The 14,502-nt window shown below is 45.7% G+C and overlaps 1 protein-coding gene across 1 annotated transcript in view; it reads left to right on the top strand.

Moving 5' to 3' along the window:
- LOC137352033 (uncharacterized) overlaps positions 1 to 13,052 on the top strand; it is a 78,613-nt gene extending 65,561 nt beyond the window's left edge. The window contains exons 36-37 of the mRNA XM_068017008.1: positions 11,700 to 11,783; positions 12,881 to 13,052. Of these exons, the coding sequence (XP_067873109.1) occupies positions 11,700 to 11,783; positions 12,881 to 13,052 (256 nt within the window). The remainder of the gene's footprint in view (positions 1 to 11,699; positions 11,784 to 12,880) is intronic.
- The last annotated feature ends 1,450 nt before the right edge of the window (positions 13,053 to 14,502 follow it).

Raw genomic sequence — 14,502 nt, 5'->3', positions numbered from 1 at the left:
CAAACTCAGATTGCTGCAATGGAAACTCAGATTGCTGCAATGCAAACTCACATTGCTGCAATGGATGCTCAGATTGCTGCAATGCAATCTCAGATTGCTGCAATGCAAACCCAGATTAATGCAATTGAAGCTCAGATTGCTGCAATGCAAACTCAGATTGCTGCAATGGGAACTCAGATTGCTGCAATGCAAACTCACATTGCTGCAATGGAAGCTCAGATTGCTGCAATGCAAACTCACATTGCTGCAATGGAAGCTCAGATTGCTGCAATGCAAACTCAGATTGCTGCAATGGAAGCTCAGTTTGCGGCAATGCAAACTCAGATTGCTGCAATGGAAGCTCAGATTGCTGCAATGGAAGCTCAGATTGCTGCAATGGAAGTTCAGACTGCTCCAATGGAAGCTCAGATTGCTGCAATGAAAGCTCAGACTGCTCCAATGGAAGCTCAGATTGCTGCAATGCAAACTCAGATTGCTGCAATGCAAACTCAGATTGCTGCAATGGAAGCTCAGATTGCTGCAATGCAAACTCAGATTGCTGCAATGCAAACTCAGATTGCTGCAATGCAAGCTCAGATTGCTGCAATGGAAACTCAGATTGCTGCAATGCAAACTCAGATTAATGCAATGGAAGCTCAGATTGCTGCAATGCAAACTCAGATTGCAGCAATGGAAGCTCAGATTGCTGCAATGGAAGCTCAGATTGCTGCAATGCAAACTCAGATTGCTGCAATGGAAACTCAGACTGCTGCAATAGAAACTCAGATAGCTGCAATGCAAACTCAGATTGCTGCAATGGAATCTCAGACTGCTGCAATGGAAATTCAGATTGCTGCAATGGAATCTCAGACTGCTGCAATGGAAGCTCAGATTGCTGCAGTGCAAACTCAGATTGCTGCAATGCAAACTCAGATTGCTGCAATGCAAACTCAGATTGCTGCAATGCAAACTCAGATTGCAGCAATGGAAGCTCAGATTGCTGCAATGGAAGCTCAGATTGCTGCAATGGAAGCTCCGATTGCTGCAATGCAAACTCAGATTGCTGCAATGCAAACTCAGATTGCTGCAATGGAAGCTCAGATTGCTGCAATGGAAACTCAGATTGCTGCAATGCAAACTCAGATTGCTGCAATGGACGCTCAGATTGCTGCAATGCAAACTCAGATTGCTGCAATGGAAACTCAGATTGCTGCAATGGAAGCTCAGATTGCTGAAATGCAAACTCAGATTGCTGCAATGCAAACTCAGATTGCTGCAATGGAAGCTCAGATTGCTGCAATGGAAACTCAGATTGCTGCAATGCAAACTCAGATTGCTGCAATGGAAGCTCAGATTGCTGCAATGCAAACTCAGATTGCTGCAATGCAAACTCAGATTGCTGCAATGGAAGCTCAGATTGCTGCAATGCAAACTCAGATTGCTGCAATGGAAGCTCAGATTGCTGCAATGGAAACTCTGATTGCTGCAATGGAAGCTCAGATTGCTGCAATGGAAGCTCAGATTGCTGCAATGCAAACTCAGATTGCTGCAATGGAAGCTCAGATTACTGCAATGCAAACTCAGATTGCTGCAATGGAAGCTCAGATTGCTGCAATGCAAACTCAGACTGCTGCAATGGAAACTCAGACTGCTGCAATGGAAGCTCAGATTGCTGCAATGGAAGCTCAGATTGCTGCAATGCAAACTCAGATTGCTGCAATGGAAGCTCAGATTGCTGCAATGCAAACTCAGATTGCTGCAATGGAAGCTCAGATTGCTGCAATGCAAACTCAGATTGCTGCAATGGAAGCTCAGATTGCTGCAATGCAAACTCAGATTGCTGCAATGCAAACTCAGATTGCTGCAATGGATGCTCAGATTGCTGCAATGCAAACTCAGATTGCTGCAATGGAAACTCAGATTGCTGCAATGCAAACTCAGATTGCTGCAATGAAATCTCAGACTGCTGCAATGGAAGCTCAGATTGCTGCAATGCAAACTCAGATTGCTGCAATGGAAGCTCAGATTGCTGCAATGTAAACTCAGATTGCTGCAATGCAAACTCAGATTGCTGCAATGGAAGCTCAGATTGCTGCAATGCAAACTCAGATTGCTGCAATGCAAACTCAGATTGCTGCAATGGAAACTCAGATTGCTGCAATGGAAGCTCAGATTGCTGCAATGCAAACTCAGATTGCTGCAATGCATACTCAGATTGCTGCAATGGATGCTCAGATTGCTGCAATGCAAACTCAGATTGCTGCAATGGAAACTCAGATTGCTGCAATGCAAACTGAGATTGCTGCAATGAAATCTCAGACTGCTGCAATGGAAGCTCAGATTGCTGCAATGCAAACTCAGATTGCTGCAATGGAAGCTCAGATTGCTGCAATGCAAACTCAGATTGCTGCAATGCAAACTCAGATTGCTGCAATGGAAGCTCAGATTGCTGCAATGCAAACTCAGATTGCTGCAATGCAAACTCAGATTGCTGCAATGCAAACTCAGATTGCTGCAATGCAAACTCAGATTGCTGCAATGGAAGCTCAGTTTGCGGCAATGCAAACTCAGATTGCTGCAATGGAAGCTCAGATTGCTGCAATGGAAGCTCAGATTGCTGCAATGGAAGCTCAGACTGCTCCAATGGAAGCTCAGATTGCTGCAATGAAAGCTCAGACTGCTCCAATGGAAGCTCAGATTGCTGCAATGCAAACTCAGATTGCTGCAATGCAAACTCAGATTGCTGCAATGGAAGCTCAGATTGCTGCAATGCAAACTCAGATTGCTGCAATGCAAACTCAGATTGCTGCAATGCAAGCTCAGATTGCTGCAATGGAAACTCAGATTGCTGCAATGCAAACTCAGATTAATGCAATGGAAGCTCAGATTGCTGCAATGCAAACTCAGATTGCAGCAATGGAAGCTCAGATTGCTGCAATGGAAGCTCAGATTGCTGCAATGCAAACTCAGATTGCTGCAATGGAAACTCAGACTGCTGCAATAGAAACTCAGATAGCTGCAATGCAAACTCAGATTGCTGCAATGGAATCTCAGACTGCTGCAATGGAAATTCAGATTGCTGCAATGGAATCTCAGACTGCTGCAATGGAAGCTCAGATTGCTGCAGTGCAAACTCAGATTGCTGCAATGCAAACTCAGATTGCTGCAATGCAAACTCAGATTGCTGCAATGCAAACTCAGATTGCTGCAATGGAAGCTCAGATTGCTGCAATGGAAGCTCAGATTGCTGCAATGGAAGCTCCGATTGCTGCAATGCAAACTCAGATTGCTGCAATGCAAACTCAGATTGCTGCAATGGAAGCTCAGATTGCTGCAATGGAAACTCAGATTGCTGCAATGCAAACTCAGATTGCTGCAATGGAAGCTCAGATTGCTGCAATGCAAACTCAGATTGCTGCAATGGAAACTCAGATTGCTGCAATGGAAGCTCAGATTGCTGCAATGCAAACTCAGATTGCTGCAATGCAAACTCAGATTGCTGCAATGGAAGCTCAGATTGCTGCAATGGAAACTCAGATTGCTGCAATGCAAACTCAGATTGCTGCAATGGAAGCTCAGATTGCTGCAATGCAAACTCAGATTGCTGCAATGCAAACTCAGATTGCTGCAATGGAAGCTCAGATTGCTGCAATGCAAACTCAGATTGCTGCAATGGAAGCTCAGATTGCTGCAATGGAAACTCAGATTGCTGCAATGGAAGCTCAGATTGCTGCAATGGAAGCTCAGATTGCTGCAATGCAAACTCAGATTGCTGCAATGGAAGCTCAGATTACTGCAATGCAAACTCAGATTGCTGCAATGGAAGCTCAGATTGCTGCAATGCAAACTCAGACTGCTGCAATGGAAACTCAGACTGCTGCAATGGAAGCTCAGATTGCTGCAATGGAAGCTCAGATTGCTGCAATGCAAACTCAGATTGCTGCAATGGAAGCTCAGATTGCTGCAATGCAAACTCAGATTGCTGCAATGGAAGCTCAGATTGCTGCACTGCAAACTCAGATTGCTGCAATGGAAGCTCAGATTGCTGCAATGCAAACTCAGATTGCTGCAATGCAAACTCAGATTGCTGCAATGGATGCTCAGATTGCTGCAATGCAAACTCAGATTGCTGCAATGAAATCTCAGACTGCTGCAATGGAAGCTCAGATTGCTGCAATGCAAACTCAGATTGCTGCAATGGAAGCTCAGATTGCTGCAATGTAAACTCAGATTGCTGCAATGCAAACTCAGATTGCTGCAATGGAAGCTCAGATTGCTGCAATGCAAACTCAGATTGCTGCAATGCAAACTCAGATTGCTGCAATGGAAACTCAGATTGCTGCAATGGAAGCTCAGATTGCTGCAATGCAAACTCAGATTGCTGCAATGCATACTCAGATTGCTGCAATGGATGCTCAGATTGCTGCAATGCAAACTCAGATTGCTGCAATGGAAACTCAGATTGCTGCAATGCAAACTGAGATTGCTGCAATGAAATCTCAGACTGCTGCAATGGAAGCTCAGATTGCTGCAATGCAAACTCAGATTGCTGCAATGGAAGCTCAGATTGCTGCAATGCAAACTCAGATTGCTGCAATGCAAACTCAGATTGCTGCAATGGAAGCTCAGATTGCTGCAATGCAAACTCAGATTGCTGCAATGCAAACTCAGATTGCTGCAATGCAAACTCAGATTGCTGCAATGGAAGCTCAGTTTGCGGCAATGCAAACTCAGATTGCTGCAATGGAAGCTCAGATTGCTGCAATGGAAGCTCAGATTGCTGCAATGGAAGCTCAGACTGCTCCAATGGAAGCTCAGATTGCTGCAATGAAAGCTCAGACTGCTCCAATGGAAGCTCAGATTGCTGCAATGCAAACTCAGATTGCTGCAATGCAAACTCAGATTGCTGCAATGGAAGCTCAGATTGCTGCAATGCAAACTCAGATTGCTGCAATGCAAACTCAGATTGCTGCAATGCAAGCTCAGATTGCTGCAATGGAAACTCAGATTGCTGCAATGCAAACTCAGATTAATGCAATGGAAGCTCAGATTGCTGCAATGCAAACTCAGATTGCAGCAATGGAAGCTCAGATTGCTGCAATGGAAGCTCAGATTGCTGCAATGCAAACTCAGATTGCTGCAATGGAAACTCAGACTGCTGCAATAGAAACTCAGATAGCTGCAATGCAAACTCAGATTGCTGCAATGGAATCTCAGACTGCTGCAATGGAAATTCAGATTGCTGCAATGGAATCTCAGACTGCTGCAATGGAAGCTCAGATTGCTGCAGTGCAAACTCAGATTGCTGCAATGCAAACTCAGATTGCTGCAATGCAAACTCAGATTGCTGCAATGCAAACTCAGATTGCTGCAATGGAAGCTCAGATTGCTGCAATGGAAGCTCAGATTGCTGCAATGGAAGCTCCGATTGCTGCAATGCAAACTCAGATTGCTGCAATGCAAACTCAGATTGCTGCAATGGAAGCTCAGATTGCTGCAATGGAAACTCAGATTGCTGCAATGCAAACTCAGATTGCTGCAATGGAAGCTCAGATTGCTGCAATGCAAACTCAGATTGCTGCAATGGAAACTCAGATTGCTGCAATGGAAGCTCAGATTGCTGCAATGCAAACTCAGATTGCTGCAATGCAAACTCAGATTGCTGCAATGGAAGCTCAGATTGCTGCAATGGAAACTCAGATTGCTGCAATGCAAACTCAGATTGCTGCAATGGAAGCTCAGATTGCTGCAATGCAAACTCAGATTGCTGCAATGCAAACTCAGATTGCTGCAATGGAAGCTCAGATTGCTGCAATGCAAACTCAGATTGCTGCAATGGAAGCTCAGATTGCTGCAATGGAAACTCAGATTGCTGCAATGGAAGCTCAGATTGCTGCAATGGAAGCTCAGATTGCTGCAATGCAAACTCAGATTGCTGCAATGGAAGCTCAGATTACTGCAATGCAAACTCAGATTGCTGCAATGGAAGCTCAGATTGCTGCAATGCAAACTCAGACTGCTGCAATGGAAACTCAGACTGCTGCAATGGAAGCTCAGATTGCTGCAATGGAAGCTCAGATTGCTGCAATGCAAACTCAGATTGCTGCAATGGAAGCTCAGATTGCTGCAATGCAAACTCAGATTGCTGCAATGGAAGCTCAGATTGCTGCACTGCAAACTCAGATTGCTGCAATGGAAGCTCAGATTGCTGCAATGCAAACTCAGATTGCTGCAATGCAAACTCAGATTGCTGCAATGGATGCTCAGATTGCTGCAATGCAAACTCAGATTGCTGCAATGGAAACTCAGATTGCTGCAATGCAAACTCAGATTGCTGCAATGAAATCTCAGACTGCTGCAATGGAAGCTCAGATTGCTGCAATGCAAACTCAGATTGCTGCAATGGAAGCTCAGATTGCTGCAATGTAAACTCAGATTGCTGCAATGCAAACTCAGATTGCTGCAATGGAAGCTCAGATTGCTGCAATGCAAACTCAGATTGCTGCAATGCAAACTCAGATTGCTGCAATGGAAACTCAGATTGCTGCAATGGAAGCTCAGATTGCTGCAATGCAAACTCAGATTGCTGCAATGCAAACTCAGATTGCTGCAATGGATGCTCAGATTGCTGCAATGCAAACTCAAATTGCTGCAATGGAAACTCAGATTGCTGCAATGCAAACTGAGATTGCTGCAATGAAATCTCAGACTGCTGCAATGGAAGCTCAGATTGCTGCAATGCAAACTCAGATTGCTGCAATGGAAGCTCAGATTGCTGCAATGCAAACTCAGATTGCTGCAATGCAAACTCAGATTGCTGCAATGGAAGCTCAGATTGCTGCAATGCAAACTCAGATTGCTGCAATGCAAACTCAGATTGCTGCAATGCAAACTCAGATTGCTGCAATGCAAACTCAGATTTCTGCAATGGAAGCTCAGATTGCTGCAATGCAAACTCAGATTGCTGCAATGCAAACTCAGATTGCTGCAATGGAAACTCAGACTGCTGCAATGGAAGCTCAGATTGCTGCAATGCAAACTCAGATTGCTGCAATGGAAGCTCAGATTGCTGCAATGCAAACTCAGATTGCTGCAATGGAAGCTCAGATTGCTGCAATGAAAACTCAGATTGCTGCAATGCAAACTCAGATTGCTGCAATGCAAACTCAGATTGCTGCAATGCAAGCTCAGATTGCTGCAATGGAAACTCAGATTGCTGCAATGCAAACTCAGATTAATGCAATGGAAGCTCAGATTGCTGCAATGCAAACTCAGATTGCAGCAATGGAAGCTCAGATTGCTGCAATGGAAGCTCAGATTGCTGCAATGGAAACTCAGATTGCTGCAATGGAAACTCAGACTGCTGCAATAGAAACTCAGATAGCTGCAATGCAAACTCAGATTGCTGCAATGGAATCTCAGACTGCTGCAATGGAAATTCAGATTGCTGCAATGGAATCTCAGACTGCTGCAATGGAAGCTCAGATTGCTGCAGTGCAAACTCAGATTGCTGCAATGCAAACTCAGATTGCTGCAATGCAAACTCAGATTGCTGCAATGCAAACTCAGATTGCTGCAATGGAAGCTCAGATTGCTGCAATGGAAGCTCAGATTGCTGCAATGGAAGCTCCGATTGCTGCAATGCAAACTCAGATTGCTGCAATGCAAACTCAGATTGCTGCAATGGAAGCTCAGATTGCTGCAATGGAAACTCAGATTGCTGCAATGCAAACTCAGATTGCTGCAATGGAAGCTCAGATTGCTGCAATGCAAACTCAGATTGCTGCAATGCAAACTCAGATTGCTGCAATGGAAGCTCAGATTGCTGCAATGGAAACTCAGATTGCTGCAATGCAAACTCAGATTGCTGCAATGGAAGCTCAGATTGCTGCAATGCAAACTCAGATTGCTGCAATGCAAACTCAGATTGCTGCAATGGAAGCTCAGATTGCTGCAATGCAAACTCAGATTGCTGCAATGGAAGCTCAGATTGCTGCAATGGAAACTCAGATTGCTGCAATGGAAGCTCAGATTGCTGCAATGGAAGCTCAGATTGCTGCAATGCAAACTCAGATTGCTGCAATGGAAGCTCAGATTGCTGCAATGCAAACTCAGATTGCTGCAATGGAAGCTCAGATTGCTGCAATGCAAACTCAGACTGCTGCAATGGAAACTCAGACTGCTGCAATGGAAGCTCAGATTGCTGCAATGGAAGCTCAGATTGCTGCAATGCAAACTCAGATTGCTGCAATGGAAGCTCAGATTGCTGCAATGCAAACTCAGATTGCTGCAATGGAAGCTCAGATTGCTGCAATGCAAACTCAGATTGCTGCAATGGAAGCTCAGATTGCTGCAATGCAAACTCAGATTGCTGCAATGCAAACTCAGATTGCTGCAATGGATGCTCAGATTGCTGCAATGCAAACTCAGATTGCTGCAATGGAAACTCAGATTGCTGCAATGCAAACTCAGATTGCTGCAATGAAATCTCAGACTGCTGCAATGGAAGCTCAGATTGCTGCAATGCAAACTCAGATTGCTGCAATGGAAGCTCAGATTGCTGCAATGCAAACTCAGATTGCTGCAATGCAAACTCAGATTGCTGCAATGGAAGCTCAGATTGCTGCAATGCAAACTCAGATTGCTGCAATGCAAACTCAGATTGCTGCAATGGAAACTCAGATTGCTGCAATGCAAACTCAGATTGCTGCAATGGAAGCTCAGATTGCTGCAATGCAAACTCAGATTGCTGCAATACAAACTCAGATTGCTGCAATGGAAGCTCAGATTGCTGCAATGGAAACTCAGATTGCTGCAATGCAAACTCAGATTAATGCAATGGAAGCTCAGATTGCTACAATGCAAACTCAGATTGCTGCAATGGAAGCTCAGATTGCTGCAATGCAAACTCATATTGCTGCAATGGAAGCTCAGATTGCTGCAATGGAAACTCAGATTGCTGCAATGCAAACCCAGATTAATGCAATTGAAGCTCAGATTGCTGCAATGCAAACTCAGATTGCTGCAATGCAAACTCAGATTAATGCAATGGAAGCTCAGATTGCTGCAATGCAAACTCAGATTGCTGCAATGGAAGCTCAGATTGCTGCAATGGAAGCTCAGATTGCTGCAATGCAAACTCAGATTGCTGCAATGGAAGCACAGATTGCTGCAATGCAAACTCAGATTGCTGCAATGCAAACTCAGATTGCTGCAATGGAAGCTCAGATTGCTGCAATGCAAACTCAGATTGCTGCAATGCAAACTCAGATTGCTGCAATGGAAGCTCAGATTGCTGCAGTGGAAACTCAGATTGCTGCAATGCAAACTCAGATTAATGCAATGGAAACTCAGATTGCTGCAATGCAAACTCAGATTGCTGCAATGGAAGCTCAGATTGCTGCAATGCAAACTCAGATTGCTGCAATGGAAGCTCAGATTGCTGCAATGCAAACTCAGATTGCTGCAATGGAAACTCAGATTGCTGCAATGGAAGCTCAGATTGCTGCAATGGAAGCTCAGATTGCTGCAATGGAATCTCAGACTGCTGCAATGGAAGCTCAGATTGCTGCAATGCAAACTCAGATTGCTGCAATGGAGGCTCAGATTTCTGCAATGGAAACTCAGACTGCTGCAATGGAAGCTCAGATTGCTGCAATGCAAACTCAGATTGCTGCAATGGAAGCTCAGATTTCTGCAATGGAAACTCAGTTTGCTGCAATGGAAGCTCAGATTTCTGCAATGCAAACTCAGATTGCTGCAATGCAAACTCAGATTGCTGCAATGGAAGCTCAGATTGCTGCAATGCAAACTCAGATTGCTGCAATGGAAGCTCAGAGTTCTGCAATGGAAGCTCAGCTTGCTGCAATGGACGCTCAGATTGCTGCAATGCAAACTCAGATTGCTGCAATGGAAACTCAGATTGCTGCAATGGAAACTCAGACTGCTGCAATGGAAGCTCAGATTGCTGCAATGGAATCTCAGACTGCTGCAATGGAAGCTCAGATTGCTGCAATGGAAGCTCAGACTGCTGCAATGGAAGCTCAGATTGCTGCAATGGAATCTCAGACTGCTGCAATGGAAGCTCAGATTGCTGCAATGGAAGCTCAGACTGCTGCAATGGAAGCTCAGATTGCTGCAATGCAAACTCAGATTGCTGCAATGGAAGCTCAGATTGCTGCAATGGAAGCTCAGACTGCTGCAATGCAAACTCAGATTGCTGCAATGCAAACTCAGATTGCTGCAATGCAAACTCAGATTGCTGCAATGGAAGCTCAGATTGCTGCAATGCAAACTCACATTGCTGCAATGGAAGCTCAGATTGCTGCAATGGAAGCTCAGACTGCTGCAATGCAAACTCAGATTGCTGCAATGCAAACTCAGATTGCTGCAATGGAAGCTCAGATTGCTGCAATGGAAACTCAGATTGCTGCAATGGAAGCTCAGATTGCTGCGATGGAAGCTCAGATTGCTGCAATGGAAGCTCAGATTGCTGCAATGGAAGCTCAGATTGCTGCAATGCAAACTCAGATTGCTGCAATGCAAACTCAGATTGCTGCAATGGAAGCTCAGATTGCTGCAATGCAAACTCAGATTGCTGCAATGGAAACTCAGACTGCTGCAATGGAAGCTCAGATTGCTGCAATGCAAACTCAGATTGCTGCAATGGAAGCTCAGATTGCTGCAATGCAAGCTCAGATTGCTGCAATGGAAGCTCAGATTGCTGCAATGGAAGCTCAGACTGCTGCAATGCAAACTCAGATTGCTGCAATGCAAACTCAGATTGCTGCAATGCAAACTCAGATTGCTGCAATGGAAGCTCAGATTGCTGCAATGGAAGCTCAGATTGCTGCAATGCAAACTCAGATTGCTGCAATGCAAACTCAGATTGCTACAATGGAAACTCAGACTGCTGCAATGGAAACTCAGACTGCTGCAATGGAAGCTCAGATTGCTGCAATGGAAGCTCAGATTGCTGCAATGCAAACTCAGATTGCTGCAATGGAAACTCAGACTGCTGCAATGGAAGCTCAGACTGCTGCAATGCAAACTCTGATTGCTGCAATGGAAACTCAGACTGCTGCAATGGAAGCTCAGATTGCTGCAATGGAAACTCAGACTGCTGCAATGCAAACTCTGATTGCTGCAATGGAAACTCAGATTGCTGCAATGGAAACTCAGACTGCTGCAATGGAAGCTCAGATTGCTGCAATGGAAGCTCAGATTGCTGCAATGCAAACTCAGATTGCTGCAATGGAAACTCAGATTGCTGCAATGGAAGCTCAGATTGCTGCAATGCAAACTCAGATTGCTGCAATGGAAACTCAGACTGCTGCAATGGAAGCTCAGACTGCTGCAATGCAAACTCTGATTGTTGCAATGGAAGTACAGACTGCTGCCCGCTTGGCTTTGAGGGTGAGTGTGGACAGGGTCTTGTCACCAGTGGGCATGATAAAGGTTAAGGTAGTCGACTAATAATCCAGAGGCCTGGTTTAATGATCTGGAGATATGAGTTCAAGTCCCCCATGGCAGCTGGAGATGTTAATATTCAATTAATTAAATAAGTGTGAGGGGGTAGGGTGGGAAGGTAGTCTTAGTAATTGATGACTGTAAAAGTGCCAGATTTTCATCAAAAATCCATCTGGATCACTAATGAATGGCTTAGATGTGATTTGAGGCCCACAACAATGACTCTAATTGCCCTCTGATAATTTTGGCAGAATGCGGATGTTAGTCTGTGATGCCGACACAACCAAAGCAGAAGCAGAAATGGCCGAGCAAGCCCATCAGTTCAATTCAAGAAGGCAGGTCACAACCACCTTCTCAAGGGCAATTAGTGATAGGCAATAAGTGCTGGCCTGGCCAGCGATGCCTATGTCATAGAGTCGTAGAGTTTTACAGCACAGAAACAGGCCCTTCGGCCCATCGTGTCCGTGCCGGCCATCAAGCACCTATCTATTCTAATCCCATTTCCCAGACTTGGCTTTAGCCTTGTCTACTATGGCCATTCAAGTGCTCATCTAAATACTTCTTAAATGTTGATAGGGTTCCTGCCTCTACCACCACTTCAGGCAGTGTGTTCCAGATTCCAACCACCCTCTGGGTGAAAATCTTTTCCTCAAATCCGGTTTCAATTCTGGGTACTGCCTGTGTGGAGTTTGCAAGTTCTCCCTGTGTCTGCGTGGGTTTCCTCCGGGTGCTCTGGTTTCCTCCCACATGCCAAAGACTTGCAGGTTGATAGGTAAATTGGCCATTAGCAATTGTCCCTAGTATAGGTAGGTGGTAGGGAAATATAGGGACAGGTGGTAGGAATATGGAATTAGTGTAGGATTAGTATAAAATGGGTGGTTGATGGTCGGCACAGACTCGGTGGGCCGAAGGGCCTGTTTCAGTGCTGTATGTCTAAAACTAAAACTAAAACTAAATCCCCTCTAAACCTCCTGCCCTTTACCTTAAATCTAAGCCCTGTTGTTATTGATCCCTTCACTAAGGGAAAACGTTTTTTCCTATCTATCCTATCAATGTCCCTCATAATTTTGTATACTTCAATCATGTCCTTCCTCAGCCTTCTCTGCCCTAAGGAAAACAACCCGAGCCTATCCAGTCTCTCTTCACAGCTGAAATGCTCCACCCCAGGCAATATCCTGATGAATCTCCTCTGCACCCTCTCCAGTGCAATCACATCCTTCATATAGTGTGGTGACCAAACTGTACACAGTACTCCAGCTGTGGCCTAACTAGTGTTTTATACAGCTATGCAAATAAATAAGAAAAAGCTCGGTTCTTGTACAAATAAACAGGTGCGTAGAGGTGCTGTCCAAGACAGTGGCTTTGGCTTTGTGGGAGAGGCTCTTGGTGTGGACTCTTAGCATGCCTGCTCCCCCACCACCCACCCACACAGCCAGGTGGGCCAGTTCGCCGTGGCCCAGGCCGAGAGTCTGCAGTTTGTGGCTGGCCCCTCAAAGCCCAGAGCTGCTTGTGGTTGTCCACCACTGCCATTTGATGTATCCTCAATGGAAGCTCAGCAGCCTCCACCTCCCAAACTAGGGCCATGGAGGAAACTCTTCATTTAAGCAATCGGATTAGGAATTGAGCAAACAAGATTGGAGAGGGAGGATTGCACAAGGGCAATTCTTATGTATTCCAGGTTAGATATATAGAGTCAAAAACAAGAAATGCTGGATTCACTCAGCAGGTCTGGCAGCATCTGTGGAAAGAGAAGCAGAGTTAACGTTTCGGGTCAGTGACCCTTCTTCGGAACTGACAAATATTAGAAAAGTCACAGATTATAAACAAGTGAGGTGGGGGTTGGGCAAGAGATAACAAAGGAGAAGGTGCAGATTGGACCAGGCCACATAGCTGACCAAAAGGTCACGGAGCAAAGGCAAACAATATGTTAATGGTGTTTTGAAAGACAAAGCATTAGTACAGATTAGGTGTGAATATACTGAATATAGAACATCAGCAAGTGCAAACCTGAAGAAAAACTCAATGTTCAGTCCGGCAGGCTGTAGTGTGCCTAATCGGTAGGTGAGATGCTGTTCCTCGAGCTTGCGTTGATGTTCACTGGAACACTGCAGCAATCCCAGGACAGAGATGTGAGCATGAGAGCAGGGGGGAGTGTTGAAATGGCAAGCAACCGGAAGCTCAGGGTCCTGCTTGCGGACTGAGCGGAGATGTTCCGCAAAGCGGTCACCCAGTCTGCGCTTGGTCTCCCCAATGTAGAGGAGACCACACTGTGAGCAGCGAATACAGTATACTACATTGAAAGAAGTACAAGTAAATCGCTGCTTCACCTGAAAGGAGTGTTTGGGGCCTGGGATAGTGAGGAGAGAGGAGGTAAATGGGGGGAAGGGAGGGGAAGATGCGACTGGTAGTGGCATCACGCTGGAGGTGGCGAAAATGGCAGAGGATGATCCTTTGGATATGGAGGCTGGTGGGATGAAAAGTGAGGACAAGGGGAACCCTGTCACGGTTCTGGGAGGGAGGGGAAGGGGTGAGGGGAGAGGTGCGGGGAATGGGTCGGACACGGTTGAGGGCCCTGTCAACCACAGTGGGGGGAAATCCTTGGTTGAGGAAAAAGGAGGTCATATCAGAAGCACCGTCATGGAAGGTAGCATCATCAGAGCAGATGCGTCGGAGACGGAGAAACTGGGAGAATGGAATGGAGTCCTTACAGGAGGTAGGGTGTGAAGAAGTGTAGTCGAGGTAGCTGTGGGAGTCAGTGGGCTTATAATGGATATTGGTAGACAACCTATCCCCAGAGATGGAGACAGAGAAGTCGAGGAAGGGAAGGGAAGTGTCAGAGATGGACCATGTAAAGGTGAGAGAAGGGTGGAAATTGGAAGCAAAGTTGATAAAGTTTTCTAGTTCGGGGCGGGAGCAGGAAACGGCACCGATACAGTCATCAATGTACCGGAAAAAGAGTTGGGGGAGGGGGCCTGAGTAGGACTGGAACAAAGAATGCTCGACATATCCCACAAAAAGACAGGCATAACTAGGACCCATGCGGGTACCCATAGC

This window comes from Heterodontus francisci, chromosome 37 (assembly GCF_036365525.1).
Source record: "Heterodontus francisci isolate sHetFra1 chromosome 37, sHetFra1.hap1, whole genome shotgun sequence".
In the NCBI taxonomy this organism is placed as follows: Eukaryota; Metazoa; Chordata; class Chondrichthyes; order Heterodontiformes; family Heterodontidae; genus Heterodontus; species Heterodontus francisci.
This window is presented reverse-complemented; position numbering and strand designations above follow the sequence as displayed.